The sequence below is a fragment of the Vanessa atalanta genome, chromosome 6, assembly GCF_905147765.1.
Source record: "Vanessa atalanta chromosome 6, ilVanAtal1.2, whole genome shotgun sequence".
NCBI lineage: Eukaryota > Metazoa > Arthropoda > Insecta > Lepidoptera > Nymphalidae > Vanessa > Vanessa atalanta.
In genome coordinates, this window is record NC_061876.1 from 11,210,407 (window position 1) to 11,230,555 (window position 20,149).

Sequence of the window (20,149 nt, forward strand, 5' to 3'; positions counted from 1 at the left end):
GTATCATACATATATGTGCATTTATCGTCCCATTTTTTGTAATACCTATAGCTTAACGGTATACCGTGAAAGTCCTAAGTTAAACCTAATGACGAGTAACACCACGAGATGTAACACTTTTACACTATGTTGGATTAAGCAATAAAATGAAATATAAAAACTAGAAATGCCTTAAAAAATAGGAAGGTTCAGTAAACTTCATCATCAAATGAGAATAACATATATTTTTATATCGGTAGGCGGACGAGCAAATGGGCCACTTGGTAAGTGGTCACCACCGCCCATAGACAATGGCGTTGTAAGAAATATTAACCATAACTAGCATCACCAATGCGCCACCAACCTTGGGAGCCAAGAACATCCCTTGTGCCTGTAGTTACACTGGCTCACTCACCCTTCAAGCCGGAATACAACAATACTGAGTACTGCTGTTTGGCGGTAGAATATTTGATGTGATTATGTTACGACACTTGTTGCACCACCACAGTTAGATTTCATCGTAGTCGAACGGTCGACATCGAATGCTCTTGTAATACCAGTTACAAGGTACGTTTCCAGAATCCGATTAGATGAGACAATTTTTTGTCTTAATTATTCTTAGCTTTTAAGTCCTTACTTTGCTTGGAATGTTTTATTTAATTGGAAAAATTTGGAAACGTAATGTTTATTCTTATTTAAATAGAAAGTCTTGTACGGTTATTCAGACTACGGATTTATTTATTTGATTGAGACGAGCAAGTAGGCCACCTGATGGAAAGTGAACGCAGGCAAAAGGATATAGCTTATAATCTTAGTGTAAGATATGGTATATATTTCATACAGTCTCAGCATCTATGTGTTATAATGACCGCTTAACATCAGGTCTATCTACTATACGTGCATTCCTACCAGAATTAAAAACAAATTAATTATAATTAATAATAATTATCATAAACAAAACATTCCGCTTTACGATACTAATTTGATTAAGCTAAAATAATTGAAATATCTCAGGGAGCTATCATCTAAAGGCCATTTACGTCGAAACTAATTTGTTTTCAACCGCAGAAAGCTTTGCCGTCTTAATCTAAAATGTCTTTGAGGTTTTCTATGTCCACTTTTCACTTAATGATACATGCAATCACCTCGACTGATTTATTTCGCGAAGAAAATCCACCTATTCACACGTTTCTATGCAAATTTCTAATTCATCCGTTTTCAATTACAATTTCACTTAAACATTTATCTAATAGAGCGATCAAAGTGTTGGACTTTAGAAAATATGATGAAGTACACCGCTCTATCTATTCTTCAGCCATAAATATTATTATTCATAATGGATCTATGTTTAATTTAGTAATAACGAAAACTGAAGAAACTTCGCCGGCAGAACTGGTATTAGTAATAGTAACTAATGGAATACTAGTATTATCCGATTACATGCGCTATAACTAGTTAGCTATTTTTAACTTTTAACAGGAAGGAAAGTTGGCAAAGAGGTTATTTGATGGTGAGCGGTGACCTCAGCCCAAAGACATTGGCACAGAAATGTATAATCATTACTATTTATTGATGCCAACGCCTAAGATATATCCTCCATTGGCTGTAGTATTCGTTGGTTTTTAAATGCACATAGCCTACCATTATTAATCACTAACAATATTCAAAATGTTCAATCTTATACACATACATTTTCTTACGAATTTATTATTTACTTTAAATCGAAAATAAATAATTACTAAGAGTGTGTGTACAGGATTAAACAATGTGTAAATATTGTATTATCACATAATCACACATGTTCGGTCTTGTTTAGCTATTAGAACATACATCAACGACATAACATGTTTATAATTTGCACTACCTTCCGCCCACGACATCGCCCGCGTACATTTGAGCTGCGACGACGACTTTCTGTCTAAACATTTTATTTTGAGGATTTGTACACATACGACAGCTAAAATTTTATATTATATTTTTAGATATTCAAAGTAGTTAATTAATATATATTTTGATTTCATAAAGGCTCAATGTGATCGCCGATTAAATAATTATTTATCATTTAATACCGTAGTCACTCTTTGGCTCCATCATTATACTGTGCTACTAAGTTTTCATTAAATGTTAGATTAATCGCTATATTTTAACTTTTTTATGGTAGGCGGATGAGCAAAAGAGCCACCTGATGGTAAGTGGTCACCACTGCCCATAGACAATGGCGTTGTAAGAAATATTAACTATTCCTTACATCATCAATGCGTCACCAACCTCGGGAACTAAGATGTGACGTCCCTTGTGCCTGTAACACAACCTTCGAACCGGAACACAATAATACTGAGTACTGCTGTTTGGCGGTAGAATATGCGATGAGTGGGTGGTACCTACCCAGACGGGCTTGCACGAAACCCTACCACCAAGTAACTGATCTAGTCCCAGTAACGTTATTTACCGAGTAATACGATGTACGGATAACAAAGAAATCAAGACACTAACTAGTACAATTCTTTTTTGTAATTATATTTCGGGAACAAACTTTAATGAAAATAGACATCAATTAAAGACCCTTTAATTTTATTGTAGAAACTGATTATCGGTCGCACATACAATTAAGAAAAGTACACTGTAGTGATACAAAACAGTATTTAATTAATAATAATATCAGATTTATTTTTACTTATTACTAATATTATAAATGCGAAAGTTTGCATAGATGAATGATGAATGAATGTTTATTGTTCAATTACGCCAGAACAGCTGAACGAACCCGAATGAAATGTGTCACAAAGTTTTATTTTTAAGGCCTGACCTCATTCTTTGAAGCCGCGCGCAGAAACTAGTGAATTATAAGAATTACTTTTAAAAAAGTGCATATTTAATGTTGTGATGTTTTAATATTGCTCTGAAGTAGAGTCAGCAAAATAAACAATGGTCGGTTTCTTTACAATATTTTATATGCTTATTTACGATTTGTTTCGCGTAAAAGGGCGTAAAATTACACACCACAAAAGGATACGTTTATGATTTAACACATAAAAAATGACCCAGTAACGACACCGTACTTTAACTTTGGATATATATGGACTTAAAGCTCATTAAGAATTTGTGTAAGGCTAAGTCGCCAAAATCTATTTATGGGAAATGAGTCTCAAAAACACCATTTTAGCGTTTCAGCTCTTCTTACATTCTTCTGACGATATATTTATTTAATTTTAAAAGAAAAGTCGTGTTGATTCGTGGTTACAACACGTTAATCTGAACCGAAGACTGCGGGTTTCAATATTTCAACCGGAACACAAAAATACTAAGTCCTTCTGCTTTGCAGTAGAATATATGATGAGTGAGTGGTACGTAAGTGGTAAATGTGAAATATGGGTATCCGCCATACCGCACTGAAGTAATCGTGGTGGAATACGCTCTATTCGTCTCCTTAAAACCTCATCTTAGGTTTCATCTCACTAGGTTATTTACAAGCTTATCTATTTAGTTTAAAAAATAAAATAATTAATACCAATAAAATGTATAGTAAACGAAAGGTAACGTATCAAATACACTAAGCCCTTGGTAATCCCGTTCCTGTCTAATCCGGCGACCCCTGACATGTGCAAAATAGAGGTTAATAGATGAACAATTGAACACGTTGCAACATGTTATACGACATTGTCACGAGTTGGGACTCTTGTTGTTTTAATTTTCTTGCAACTTTCAACCATTTTATTTGCCGGTTGGCAAATTTCTCCATATACAAGCTCCGAATTATAAGGGGTTGCTGGCAACTAGTAAAACTTCGGTCGTTTGATAATCCGATACTGTTGGAATAGCGAGGGTTTACTGTAAATACTTTAATATATACAATACGTGACATTGAGTGATGACTACAGCACAAATTATTATTGTTATTGATGATAAGCTTAAATGTACTAAAGGTAAAACTTATCCGAGTTAGTTAGATTCAACAATTGAATACAAAGTATGTTTTATAACCAAAAATAATACTTATAAAAAGTTTGTATATAGATAGTTTTTATATATATGTCAAGATTGAACGACATTTTTTTTTAATCTCCATATTATAATGTATTCATGGTATTTATAATATCATTTGATACAACTTTCATTTTTCTAATCCGATGACTGATTGAAAAATTTATTACGACTCTTGATTAATGTGCGATCCTTCGCTGAGAAAAATAAGAGTATTTTTATACATTTTTTATTTTTAATTTAATCTTAAAGAGAAAGTGTTTTCGTTTATTAAGGTAATAATTTTAAAAGCGCATTATTTATGATTTCATGTGGTATTAAACGAACGTCAATTAATGTCAGTATAGTTCTTTTCAAAACGACAGCATAATAGCATTTTCCAGACAGACTTTTAATAACAAAGCTACCGTGAAGTCAAATTATGCAAATGCATGCACAAAATTTCCATCTGAATTGTATGGTGGTGTATTTAAAAATGGCCCATTTCATTGTATCTTTATATGGCAGTGTCAGTCGAACGCAGATACAATATTTGCATAATCGGTCCATTCGGCCCATACGGAACAAACTCATTACCATGTCCCTTCACCGAGGTCTAACGACACACGTCAACACGTCACAGACTGGATTAAAACAAAGAAAATACAGCATAAGTTACATGTTTAATGATAAAGGATTTGACTCTTCTATTCGCTTTACTAGACAAAAAAAGTTAGGTAAATATCTTCTGTAAATCATCAGTAAACTTTATAAAGCTGATGGGTTTCTTGCAATATTATGCTTAGGCAGTCGAATAATAAAATATCATTTTAACAGGTACAAATGGTACACATGTCCCAATTTTTTGACATTTTATTTTTTATAACCGAGGGTACCATTCGACTGGGACAGATTCCAAACTTGACAAGCAACGATTAGTTTTTATGTGGTTAACTTGTTTTTACTTGAGTTTTACTTTTATTTCATTAGGGTTGAACACTAATATTTTTTTTAATAAGTTTGTCACTTAACTATAACATTTAGTTTATTATTTAATTATATATAACAAATTTGAATAAAGTATTTTTCAAAAGCCTATACTTTTTGGGAAAATCTACAAAGAAATGTAAAAAAAAAATCAAAATTTTAAAATGAATTAAGTATATAATGTGTTACAAATATATATTAAATTTAATATGTGTACATAGCGCCCTAACAAATATATGTATTATAAAGTGATAATGTAAATACCGTATCGGGAAGCGACTGTGGAAATACGACTATACGTCAAATGTCAATCAGAGTGTCGGGGCGCGTACGACGTGGGCGGTAACTGTCTGCTATCAGAAAACGCTCTCCTAACCTTAATACATACACGGTACCAATGAAATGTATTACAATTTATACGACAACAATTACAATAAACATTGTACAATTCGCCAAGTCGTATGTAAATATTAATGCCTAATTTAAAACTGCTAAATATGGATTTGTATTATTTATGCTTATTTATATATTTCAGTTGCCATGGAAACAGCAAAAAAATAATATCTATACAAATATTATAAATGCATAATAAACTGTCTGTTATTTTTTTAAGTCTATACGACTGAACTGAATTTGATGTTTGTTGTAGGAAGAACTCTTGAAACCCAACGAAAGACAGGCATATTGACTTTATGCATGATCAAGCCCTTAAACGCGAGTGAAGACGCGGGCGAGAGCTAGTAAATAATAAACGTATTAAAAATATTAGATTTTATCCATTGTTGAATACACTATGTTTACATACGTCCTTATTCCATAAAAGCTAATTGTGATTTCGTCTATCGTCTTAGCATTACTTGTATGAAACCGTTCAGAGCATCAGGGGCTAGGGCTCGTAACTGACAAGCTACAATAGTATTCGCAATTTAAGTTATGATTAAAAAGTTACCAGAGATTGAAAAAAGATTATCATGCACCCGTCAGAGGTGAACTACAGGTCAGATCTAGAGATATTCATTTCTATTCAGACTTCCTTTAATAAAATAGCTTTACTGAACATATGAATGCTTGACGGGTCACGTGCTGAATGTAGCGTGAAAACTGTCTATGCTGGTATATATCACGTGTTTGTATTCCTCGATTTCTATTACGGCAACGGTTATCCTCGAAGAATGACCAGCTGACTGAAGATGCCACTGTTCAAGTGAGTGCGCAAATATAGGTGCACTTACCTCACTCTCATTATCCAATAGGATTTCCGAAGTACAGAACTGTAAACACTCCTCTGTCTACATTATGGGCTGTTTCTGAGAATTTCTTGAAAGAAAGATCAGTTTCACTTTGACGTTTCATTGGTTCGACTTGGAGTTAGATTTTAGGTCTTTGAGATCCGCAGCCTTTATTACAGCTAGCCAGTAAGATTAACACAGCAATGACTCTGTTATGGAATCCAGCATGAGTTAATTAAACGTTTATTGCAGAATGCTTTAAATTTAATCTTATCCCTAAAATACCATGAAAGTAAATCCCATATATAATCTATTATAAAGATATATTTAAAAAACAGCTTAACAAATAAGTGTAATATAGATCGCGATATGAAGAAAATATCAAGATCAACTTTGAGTGCAACGTTTTTGTGTAACGTTTCAAATTGACACGATACTGACGAAAATAATTTCACTTCTGACACGTGTGCCTACGTGCTTACAATTTTATTGACAACATATATAACATTAAGTATTTTCTAAAAGCAATTGAACGTGGACTATAAAATGTATTGTAATGTATATAAATATTGACTTGAACTTATCTTACACGAAGCATAAAACACTGAACAATAAAGCAACAACGCCCACTTGACTAGAAGCGGCTCTAAAAACGTCGAGTTAAAAACTCTTGTAATCCGATATCGTTTACACTCGACTTTTTACGTACTTTTACTTACAAACTCGACGGCAACCAATAATACATGGATCTTTTTACTTAAGATCATGTTGCATGGAATTTTCCAGAATGTATTTGCGACCATACATTGATAGTATGACTGTATTCATGTCATTGTGCTAAATAAAGCTTCATGACACAAATGTATGTACATGACAATAAAATCAAATTATACATAAATAGGTACCCTATCTGATTATTGGCTGTACCTTCGCCTCTTATACATATGGCTTTGTTATAAAAATGAGCGATCGATTTACTGTGAAGTGCTAAGTATAGGATAAATGTTACTTTAGAAGACGTTGAATTTATAGAAAATATTTAACAGATATAGTTGACGGTTGCCGAATTGCGTCCATACACACATGCAGGTTTCCTCGCAACATTTCCTGCTGCCGCCGCGAAAAAACATTAAATGAGATTAAGTCAAACTAAAAGAATAAAAAACTGACTAGGCAGATAGTTTTTAGACCAGAGCAAAAGCTCAATCAAAATGTTTTATCTTAAAATATCGAATACATGTCACTCAGACGCCATATTTCATTTCTACTGTGATTTGTCAAGACGAAATGTAAGTTTAGTGACGTCAGTGATGTCAAACCCAATAAAAGAGAAAGCCAAGAATAAGCGATTCTTATTATTATGTCGAATCGATTCTATCATTCGTTTATTTTTGTATCGATTGTCACCCACGCGTCCACGGGCGGTCTGATCGGTTAGGCTTATTAATACCAACCATTAGAGTCCATTGAATTCATATTACGTCAATTTAGAATGCTGACAATGTAATATATTTGCTGATTGTTTGTAATTAGATTCGATATTTTATTTAAATTAGACACGATAGAAACATCAATTAATACTGTCTCTGTAACAACCAATAAAAATCGAAATATTTTTACATCAGGTCTAATACACATATATTAAAAAAAAAACAAATGAATTATAGGTATTAAAAAATTGAAAAAAGAACCACAAAGAATTGTAAACACATTTAATTTTTTACACTCAACGAAGCGAATATCAATATTATAATAATAAAAAAAGTAATGTATTCACATTCCATCCACAACTAAGTGAACTATTCTTATGCTTTCCTAATTTCAGAATAAAATCTTCGGAATTTATGTCATCAGGATATTGATCCATTAATAGCACACCATTAAAGCAGTTTTGTCATATTTTATAAATAATTAAATGTAATACAAATAAATATTTATAACTTAAGTCGCTCGGTATTTAGATTCTACCGAGAAGAAATGGCAAGAAAATCAGTAGTTACTTGTCTTCATTAATTAAATTACATTGATTGATTACATACCAATATACATTTAAATTTATAATCCACGCTTATAAATTATTGAATATAAACTTGATTATTATAACATACCATATTTATCTAAGTATGTTTTAAACGTACGGTGTAAATTTTAAAACGGCTATCTATGGAACGTCTATAAAAATTAATGATAGTTTAAATCAAGCGTAGTACAGTTATTGAATTGAACATAGCCAAGAGAATGAATACAGTACTAATCAATCTTTATTTTCGTGACATTTAAATAAAAGACGAGTGTTTTATATTAATATAATAGTAATAAAGGTTATAAACTACTTGCTACTGATATTAATAACTTTTGCTTAAAATAGGACTTTGAATAAAATTCAGACGTGTAAATTAACAATTTCGTTTCTAAGCAATAACTTTTATTTAAAACTCTAAATTATTTATATAACTAATAAATATACAAGATTGGAACAACGTTGTATTTTTTTTAATCAAATAGACGGACACCTGATGGTAACAAGTCACCACCGCCCATAGACATTGGCGTCTTGAGAAACATTAATCATTCCTTACTTCGGCAATGCGCCGTCAACCTTGGAAAATAGGATGTTATGTCCCGTATGCCTGTAGTTACACTGGCTCACTATATCTTTAAATACTAAATACTACCTTAGGTGTATCAACCTATATCATCAAGTAAATTGTCATATTAATAGTGGGATAATAGTAATTACCTTGTGGTGAGAACACGTGAAGTTTAATGAGGCATCACTGAATTAGTGTTATTAATTTAAACATCGTGAGGAAACTTGCACGTATTGAGATGTAAATCTGTCATATGTGCATCAAATAATCCTATTGGAGCAGCTTGGTGGAATAAGCTCCAAGTCTTTATAGCTCGGCGTGGGACAATCTGGTTAAATAATTTATTTTCTCAAAGACATTTAGAGGCCGTTATTTTAATAGTACATATTACGTTCGAAGTAATAAATACATCTAATAAAACTATAAATGCCAAAACTATTTAAACATATATTAAATCGTTGAAAGAAACAAGTAAACCTTCTGTTGGTAATAAAACTGGTACAAAGGGCGGTCTTAACGCTAAGAGTGCGATCTCTTCCAGACAACTTTTGGATAGAGAACATTTAACATTACACTCAAGCAAATTAAAATTATACGATTGTTAACAAACAGAAAAATAAAACTAAATTATATACATATAATTATAATAATAATAAGGTGGAGCAGTATATTAAATACGCCTGACTCTCTTATTGGTTTAGTGACTAGATATGAGACCGTAGATCGTGAGGTCCTGAGTTCAAACACCAGGTCGAGTTCTGCGTATAGGTCACCGTTGCCGAAACCGATCAGAACACCATATAATTAACACGTGAATTATAATTTCTTTATTTCTGTTATGTTTTTCTTATTTGTTAGTTCATTAGAAACAGTCTAAAGTGTAAATATATTTTATATTAATTTAATAAATAAAGTTAATTTGATGATGTAACGTTTTAACCCAATTAAAAAGACAGATGGGCGACACAAATTAGATTAAAATCCTATCTAGTTCCGCTACCGTTACTCTAACTACGTGACGAAATAATTTCAAATATTTTACGTTTTTAAAAAAAATGTAATACAAGTGACTGGATCTATTAATAAAGTCGAGTCTTGTCTAATGGCAAAAATAGCGGAGCATTTTTAAATTTCAGCTTGTTTCGGTATCGAAGGGCCGATCAAATTATCTTTGAATAATATGATCCGATTAACGCAGACATGTAAGCCACTGCTTCAGATATTACAGACTTATTTTTTCTTTATTTTTTTCACGCATAATATAATTTCTTTATACACCAGGTTAAAAAACTAGCGACCAGCCTTTGCACGGGTAATATTTATTAATAAAAAATATATGATATAAATAAGTATAATTTAGATCCCCTATTTTTTTATTAAAGAGATCCTTATTTCCGAAGATTATCTCTTACATACAAACAAATAAATGTATCTCTACAATATTACAATATATGTACGTTTGAAGCATAAATATAGATAATTAAATGTAACGTAAAGCTACTAACGGTTCGTAGTGAAGATTGAATCCAGAATACCCGAATACAAACACTATAAATCTTGAAAATTTGAATGAATTTATATACATAGTCAACACTATACAGCCAATTGTATGTATGTGTATATCTTGTATGAAAATCAACGAATACAAACTCCACGATAATTAGCATCTATGCATTTATTCTATCATTCATTCATCGTTGTCTTATGAATGCCTTATCTATTAATGGTTTAGCATAATATTTAAATGTATTCATAAGCACAGATAAAATACATCACAAATACTAAGCATATCTAAGATAAGGAACATTTATAAATTTCTCCATCGCTCTAAAAGATAACAAACAATACGAGCACCAACAAAACTCCACATGCCTCAACTACCGTTACAGCTTCTTGTATCGGAACGCCATTTAGCATCCGACGAACAATTGTATAGCAATAAAAGCAAGACAAACGATCTCTTTCATATAAAAGCGGTTTGCGCGTCGCACTCCGAGCTGTTAGCGAGCCAATCCGATGCTCAATAAAGAATAGAAGTGGAGCAGATCATTAGGGATCTTTATGTGGGACATGCTGTGTACTAAATTGAACATTACGATATTCAATGACGTGGAAAATTAAATCGATCACTCTTTATTTTAACGCGTGGAATATTCATTAGCGCAGCGAAATATAATTTTACTTTTTGCCGTCCATAATAATGTAGACGATATTTTCACGAGTCATTTTAAACTGTCATCATGATTTCATGCACGTATTCCACTTTTCGTTCAGATAATTTTAAATGTGCAGTGGCATTTTAGAGTCAAAATTAATACGTTTTCAAGGCAGTCGAGAATTTCTCAGGCAGTTTTTCTGTTTAAACAATTGCAGCTATCAATCGGCGTAAGCGCAGCCGTTTCGCTTCGAGATGTAAGCTGTCAGATCTAAGATAGCTGTCGAGCTACCAACAACACGACATTTAACCGACTTATCTAGCGGATCGTATTCGAAGAAATCCAACTGATCTGCCCTTTTCTTGTTAAGCGACCGGTTTTGGTTTATCCAGTCGATAAATTTCGCACGTTATTTAAAATTTTAACGGCCTTACCTACAAATGTTGTTTAGAAAGCGATTAAGCAATGCTGTGTTCTTTTTTCGAATTTCAAATCACATAACAGAAAAGAGAGGAGAATCATTGTCTAACTAAAGATCCGCTAAACCAATATAAATATCTAAGTTTTTCGATTAATTAATATCAGATTACATTTCATATTTACATAATGATTATTTGTTATGTTTTTATTTATTTTTAATTAATCATACAGTAACCATATAATACTTTTAATTGTTATTAGGTATATAAATGCCTAATGTATGTCACTTAATGTCCTGCAAGATTAAGCCGGTAACGCCAAATGATGTATTTATTAGGCCAAGGTCTTACTCCGCCCTGTCTGGTCGCAGCGTAACTTTAGTGAGCTTGAAACGGGGTCATTAGGAATTGAAAAATTGGTACGATAATTAAAATAAATGGTACTTTCATTGCATGTATGCAATCAAGAGTTTCTGGAATTGATTTCAATAACTAAAAGTGAATCAAATTTAATTAACAGGACGAAATATTTTTTTAACTTTACAATTTATAACTAAAGAAATTTGAGACGAATGAATAAAGTCATAAGTGGCAACAGAATTGAATGTCGAATTTAAATTTAAATTCCCTTTAGTTTTCGACCAGAATTCTTGAACTTACTTGACAAATCGTTAAATTATATCAAACCCACTAATTTAATCCTGGAAGTATTGCGGTTTCGCAAAAGACTATTGACTACGTAACACGAGATCCCAACACATCTTTTCCGTGGCGCCACATACAATATATTCACAATTCCATTGTTTATGGCTGACTCAGATCGCTATCGCTTCCCTACTGATGTATGATTATATGAATAATGCCGTATCATCGTTCTGATAAATATAATCATTAGCATACTCGGGCTTTGGCAAGGAAAGTGTCACCCACGTAGTTGTTTAAGCAAATACGGCCAAAACGTGTTTGGTTTTAGAACGATGACAGATGGGGCATTCTTGTTCAATATAGACTGATCTTCTATTATGAAAAACGGTAAAACAGGATCTTCTAACCACATATTACTGAGACTATTTCTTGAACACATTTTATCTCTTTGTTTGAAATGGAAGATTTTTTTTGTACCAATACAGCACAGATTATTTTCCCTCGATATTGAATGATCAAAACAAGATTATATTTAATTAACTATAAATTTATTTTGACATATGCTGATTTATTAATATTAACCCCGGCATCAATGCAAATGTTAACTCAGCTTCGACTGAGTTTCGTTCAAGTGTTCTATTAACTTAGCAACAACAGGTTCAATATATGACATTTGTCAACTGTTATTTCATTCAAGCATTCTTTTACTGCCATGTGATCCTAGTACTTTGCACAAAAAAAAACTTAAATATAAATTTTGTAATTACTTTTATTATTTAAAGAAAGCGCTTTAATAAATAAATACTAAAAATCATTAGATAAATGAAGAAATGAGAAGGCGCTTTTTTTTTTATTGTCTAACTTAAAAACCTACCAAATCATTATACCTACATTAAACATAAAAAACTGCAGCACGTTTTGTACCCTTTTGCTTGTATATGTGTAGGTACTTATATATAAAACAAAAGCGCAAGAAATACTTTATTTTCGTCGTCAAAATCGATGGATAGGTTATTGACGTGCGTGACTGATGTTTTAACACAGAAGCTAATCTGGAATCTACGACCCGACATCTAAATATATTTTCTTAGAAATATCGCAATGTCAAACCTTTAATATATTATTGAATATAACAAATCTGGATAAAAAAATCGTCCTTAATCTAGATTTCGCCTATAGCTCTATAATATGCATTTTTTTATTATTTTTGAATATATGATGATTAATAAATTGGTTATTAATTTAAAAACGAAGCAGAGAGTATTTTTAATTAAAAATATTAAATGGTTTTAGCCGTCTTGGATTCTATCCCAATTATTGTTTTATCGTTATTATTAATATCATATAGGATTTCAAACACAATAAAATGTTAGATTAGAATTTTACAAATTCAATTGTTAATCAATTTTATCGGAATGTGTCAAATATACGATAAAATCAGGATTTATATAACACCGAACAATTTCCGAATAAATTGAAAAAGTCTTAATGAAGTCGTCACTTTCAAATGTGTTCGCGAATATAATACCGCTGAGACTAATTTACAACGTTTATCTGAATATAAATTAACTTTCGAACGTTTTAAATCTTTATTCTTGTCCGAGTCTTTGATTCTTTCATTGGTATTCCGTTACTAATCGAACCGGCTCCTGAGTTACGCGTTCTGTTAAATGTTGAAGCCGTCTGAACAATGCGGTTTGCAATAAAAAGTTTCACCATCCCGTCGGGTTGAGCCTCTTATCACGCTCGTCTCACCGTTAATCCCCTACAAATCTCCAGAATAACATGTTTTTGTCTTCATTCATAAGATCAACAAGTCGTTTCGAAAATATGAACAAAAACCTTCGTCTATCATGATAAGATTTAGATATTTGACTTTTATTATTCGGTATTAGATATTTAATTTAGCTTTACCTGAATATCTCTCCTTTGCTGCGGCAACCTCGTCATAGGGTGGGACATCGGCGCCGGCATGCGCGTGGGTGGCGGTACATATGGCCGCGGCACCGGAGGCGGCGGTGGTGGTCTCGGTCCTGACCCTACATGCCCTTGCATTTTTGGCTGCATTGTTTGCACCACCGGTGGCCCTTGCAATATTGGACCACCTTGCACCTTTGACGGCCCTTGCACCTTTGATGGCCCTTGCACCATTGAAGGACCTTGCACCATTGACGGACCTTGCATCATAGTTTGACTATGCACCATTTTGGGGCCCTGAAACATCGAGGGCCCTTGAACCACCGTAACCGAGGGTACGAGTGGAGGCGGTCGCCGTTCCCGTGCCTGCTCTACCATCGCTAGATGTTCGGAGGGACGGATAAGCCGCGGCGCGGGAGGTAGGGTGCGCGGGCGCGGCTCGGGGCGCACGCTCGGGCGCGGCGGCGGCGCCGGCGGAGCGCGCGCCCGCCGACCCGCCTCCGATTCGTCCGTCATCGGTGCGCGCCAATCTAAGAACAAAAGAAAGACATGGTTGAAATTTGATATTTATTGCTTAACATGACTTGTTAAAATGTAAAATTAAGCAAAAAAAAAAAAACCAGTTAATTTCGTAATATTCCCAATTTTGATAAGGATTTTATTAAAATAAAACTCAAACAACGTCCGCTGTTTAAGTTTTATTTTAAGTATTTTATAGAGATTGTTTTTTAAAATATACTAGGGTTTTTTTTTGTAATTTATTATAAATAATTAATCACTATCAGCTTAAGTTTCTAGCATTACCTTTATTTAAAATGAAATCTCGCAACAACAAAGAGCATGATTGTAGTTCATTACCGTAACTATGGCTCTATAATAATATTAATATCACATCCCCAAACTCGGCACATCAATCATAACATTTGAGCTTGCGTCCAAATTATATACTAAAAAAATATATACAAAAACTAAATTACTTCAAGTGTGATGTTATAAATACTATAAGGGTTCTGTACATAGGTACAAAATGGCATAAACATATTCAAAGTGTCCTCCGAGTAGTATTTTAAATGTAGATTCTATCGAAAAAAATTAATTCATTATATTTTTCCGAATAATTAAGTCTATTTTAAGCGAAAAATACGAATTAGTCTTAAAATTCATTTATAATTTAGTCGACTTTGTGACGTTGAATAAAATTCTCAGTTAAAATTATTAATGAAGTGTAAATGTTGTTTAAAAAAAATTTTAAGGATCTCTAATAAAAGCAAGGGTCGCTATTGACAAGAACATGGAGCAATAAAACAACGATATATCACACTGTCTCACAATATAATTATATATATATAGGATATGTGGTTATTATAGCGAGTCACGACAAAAAATATATATTTTTTTTATTTATTTAGTCACGAATCGTTGACTCAATATGCATTACGATCTAGAGAAGTGAAATTTAATGATATAGTCTAAAATTAATGATATTATGTAACTTGAATAATTCTACATTTCAATTCGCATTAATGTTGTTTACATTTAAATAATTAACCAATATTTAAGAACATAAAACGTAACGCTGAATTATTTAATGACAAAAAATGTCTAATTGTTATTGTTGTATTCAGCGCCATCTATCTGTACATTGCGGAACTCGGTAGTCGCATAGCATTTTCTTGTTTGCATAGAGGGCGCTTTGCGGCGACGCGACGTCTACGATCACTGACTGTTTGAGAAATCTTTTCATTTTCAGTTATTTAACCGTGATTATGAAACTCATAAGGTTACTCATGTTCTTGAAAATTCTCTAGGAATATTTCAAGAACATGTAAAAACGTGTTTTACGGCACTTATCTTTACCAAGTTGACCATAACTATGAGATGCTATTCAAATTATTCAAAATGGTGTATTTGATTGTAATATTATTACCTACTTAATTGCTACGATTACAATGTGACATAATTTGAATTCGAAAGCAATTCCAAAATCAAATTCATTGTATCGTATGCAAAATCGATACTGAGAAGCGCCATCTATTGAGATTAAAGAAATACAATCTTTATTTGTTAATAATATATAAAATTTGATTTGACAAGCAATATTTGCTTCACCTATTTAGCCAATTAATTATTTTTTTTTAAAAAAAAGAAAGTCGCATAAACATTGTCAAAGTGCTTGTTCCGGCGACCGTTACCTCTACAACAACATCATTAAAATTTTAAAACATTTTACTTGCAATTCTGCGAACTCAGTTGATAGAGTTCCAAGATTTTGTGTTGTTGCATTAAACATTTTCCATTCAACAAATAAAATTAATTAAAATATTTTAATTTGTTTAGGTTAACTGAACTCAGCGGAGGTATAAATTACGCAAACAAATTAAAAGGTCTAATTGTCGGATACAATAGACAAGCAGGTACGCCTACCTCAATTTAGCCGGTTTCTTTGGGCCAGGCTGGGCCGGTTTATCGGGGTCGGATAGAATAGACGTGGAATCAATTATGTGTTAATTAAATGCGTCCGGGACATGTCCGCCTTATCTCGGTTCGGTGAGGTCAAGGATTAGAAAAAAAAATATTTTTCTGAATTTCGATTTCTCCTATGTTAGTAACATTATAAGGAAAAAAAAATGCTATATGCATATTTTGAAAAGTAGAGATTGAAAGGAATGTGACGTAGCTTCTTTTTTATATTGAATTTTTAATAAAGGCAAAAGTCGAATAAGTGTCATTAACTTTTCACATAACAACAACAATAGTATAAATGTATACAAAACAATAACAATGAAGATACGTTACTGGTATGCTGTTAAACTGAGAACAGACTTTAATGTATGAAATTACCAATCCTGCAAACAAAGGTGAGTTAGTGAGTTACGTGACACAAGGTCGTTCAAACCTAATCTTAGTTGGCCGCCATTACAACAATGCACTTTGTAACTCCCATACAGGTAACAGACCCGACAATGAAGGCAAATGCACACAAACAGGCCTCACAAGATCAGATTCAGTCCAATAAACACTTCAAACAAAGCCTTTATTTATCGTATATTTTGCTACGAACCGTGTTTACTGACGGTAAATGCGTGTAACCAACAATTTATTTGTCGATAAGCGCGAGTAATTTACACAACACGCCGATAATTGTAAAGCACTCCACTTGCACGAAAATTAGCACGCATTGTACTGATTGTTCGTCGCTATGGTGATACGGCTTACACTTTTCCCTCCAAAATAAACGCATGCGCGCAAACGGTATTATTTAAGAATTTTCATTTGATTCAGCAAATTACACTTTATTATGTCGTAATAAAAACTGTTTTCGTGGAATTAGTCGCGTCGTGGGGTCGCGTGTCTTGCCCCACGCTACTCGCTCCTTTGTGATGATAGCCTGCAGAAGCAATTTTCCTTTAGACTCTATATCTACGTCGGTATGTGCGAGGGTAATTGCGAGGGAATATTCTCTCATTTCCTTCTTGCAACGAGATTGGTTTTTATATCAATTTCACTACCGGTATTGTGTTCACCGCATATCGGCTGACAGGAATAACTTGGGTATATAAATAAAAGTTATACAATCTACCTAGAGGATATTTTATATATAATATTTTATATCTAAGTTATATTAGAACATGGGATATTTAAGGTGTTAGATCAGAATTAATTATGTTTTACTGCGCAGACTTTAAATAGCTCTATAGATTTTTTTACTTCACAACAAATGTATCAACATTAACTTATGCTAGAGGTAAAAAGGTATCACGTGTGACAATTTAGTAAATAGTCGATTATCGTTTATTTTTCTACTGTTTATTGTACGAACGTCTTGAAGAGCCTTCAGTCCGGACGATATAGATTGCGCGTAATTTGAGTGCCATACAAGCCATTCGAATGCAAATTGCGGGATTTGTTATTACTCACGATATTTCCTTATGTATAAAATAAAATAATAATGTTAGTATATTTTTAAAGAATGTAAAAAATATGCACCTTTTCTTTCAATGTAGTTTTTAGTATAAGAACTGAATCGAAATGTTTGCAACGAATAAGTTTATAGTTTGGACTTAAAATTATGAGTAAATGTTTACACCAAAAAACAAACCAATTTATTCAAAAAACCAGAATAAATTTTTGAGGGCCTGAAAACTTTGAGAGCTCGTCGATGATAAACCATTGAATAAATAGAATTTTATAAACTGTTATACTTAATTGAACAGAACATTGTATCTGCTTTAGCTATTAAGATCTGGTCAGAAACGGTTACATCGATTACCACATACTGCACATATAAATCATTCCTTGAAATACTGGTGCATAAAATCAGCTATATTCGAGGAACCGTATCACACACACCGAAATAAACGTGTATACTAAACTGGTGATAGTTACCAATGCTTGTAAATGAAAGAGTTTTGTATTCAAAATCGATATTTCGATAAAGAAATGTATCCGTAATGAGTTAGATACTACCCGAATAAACAATTCGTTCCGAGGAATGAAATTAAAACTAATGTTGTCATTACGACGGTCTCTCGAGATAAGAAACAGGAAAGATCAAAGTGATCGCAGATAGTGAAACCTTGTGCATTTTAATGAGATTAAAACGAAAAGGGGTTGAAATATCGCATTTTGTGTCCAACGAGATTGGAATGATTTGTTTACGTCTATCATTGTCTTGCTAAATATGAAAATAAATGTATTTTTATAAAACAGAAAACTCTCTTTTATTGTATATATATTATTAAAAGTTATATCGCCTTATTCTAAGCTGACAGATTCCTGATTCGACATTGGTTGCTAAATTAAAAAAAAAATGTTTTTTGATATTGTTGATACAAATGTTGTCCATAGCAAAAAAGATTGCAAAAAAAGCTTCGTATTGAGAGCCTGCTTCTTTTGCTTTCGGTCGGTTAAAAGTGACTTAGATTTAACAAACCTATAGTTCAATCTAACGATACCGGAACTATTAGTTGCTCCAGCACTCAATAGTGGTACCTTATCAATAAAAATAAAATGTGATTCAATAATATTTTAATTTTATTTGCATACATTACTTATCTACGCAACTACTACAAATTAATAAAATAGATACAAAATCAAAATATATGCTACTATGGCTTGGTCGTCAGGCGTTATGTATAAAAAAGTTGTCTATGCGGTTCAAGCTTGCTTCATACCAAATTCGTTTCAATGTTTCAGTTAGCAATGAAACCGTAACAGGCAGACTAAATACAGAGTTACTGTCGCATATATAATTTAAGTACGGATTACTAGCACAATCCTACAGACTAAAGTTTATTTGGAGTTGTATTTAATCACGAAAACGGGTGGCAGGATTTGAATAAAACACGATTCGTCTTCGAACAGATCATGAGCTACTACTGGTTTTTTTTTTTTTTTAAGAAAACGTCTCCACAGACGTGTTCTCCGTGCGTGTGTATCATGACTATGTATGTATATTTTTGATTCCAAGTAACATTACAATCGGAAGTTTAGGGTAACTGATGACGTACCAACAGTTTTAATTTGACCTGGGTAGCTTTTACTTAAATTGATACGATACACATTACCAATAAAGTTTACGAAATAGAAACGCGCTCGTTTGCGTTTTATATAAAATATATATTTTTTTAATAATTCTATTGTACAATATTATTACTCAAAGTCTGCAAGAAACATCTAATTCCAGTCAGTTTGTAGTAATCTGTATGCACGTCACAGGTAATTATCACGAAAGCCGTAGCATTAGCGAGGGTAGCCCGACCACCCCGGAGGGTACGTGGGGTGCATATCATGACACCGAGGTGAATATTTTAAATTTATATTCGCGACGTATATTTACAGTGTTATACTTAACGAGAAAATAAAATTATTGGAACGCACGTGACTATTTTCGTGATGAGATTTAAAATACGTGGTATTATATACTTTTTAATATTCAATTTTGATTATTTATGTTATTTTTAAATTGTTTTTGGTTTATTTCGTGATTTTATATACATGTAACTTACCTATTACTTACAAAATATTTACCTATAATTTAATATTATTATCTTTATGTATGTATATAATCAAAGGTGATCGTGTTACTTCTTAGAGACAAAATTCAACAAATAAATTAAATTATTTGTAATAGAAAACTGTACGATACACCATAACAAAGTTTTTAAATTTATCTTCACGCTTTAAGAGATTGACAGTACTTTAAAACAAGTACCTATGCTTGAACTTCGTTGCGTTAATAATATAAACATCACAGATGAAATTCT

The 20,149-nt window shown here is 32.6% G+C and overlaps 1 protein-coding gene across 4 annotated transcripts in view; it reads right to left on the bottom strand.

Annotated features, from left to right (window-relative positions):
- LOC125064516 (rho GTPase-activating protein 21) overlaps window positions 1–20,149 on the bottom strand; it is a 317,454-nt gene that overhangs the window by 233,565 nt on the left and 63,740 nt on the right. For all 4 annotated transcript variants that reach the window (XM_047671607.1, XM_047671605.1, XM_047671606.1 and 1 more), the window contains one exon: window positions 13,881–14,413. In XM_047671607.1, coding sequence (XP_047527563.1) covers window positions 13,881–14,399 — 519 coding nt within the window. In that variant the 5' untranslated portion in view covers window positions 14,400–14,413. The remainder of the gene's footprint in view (window positions 1–13,880; window positions 14,414–20,149) is intronic.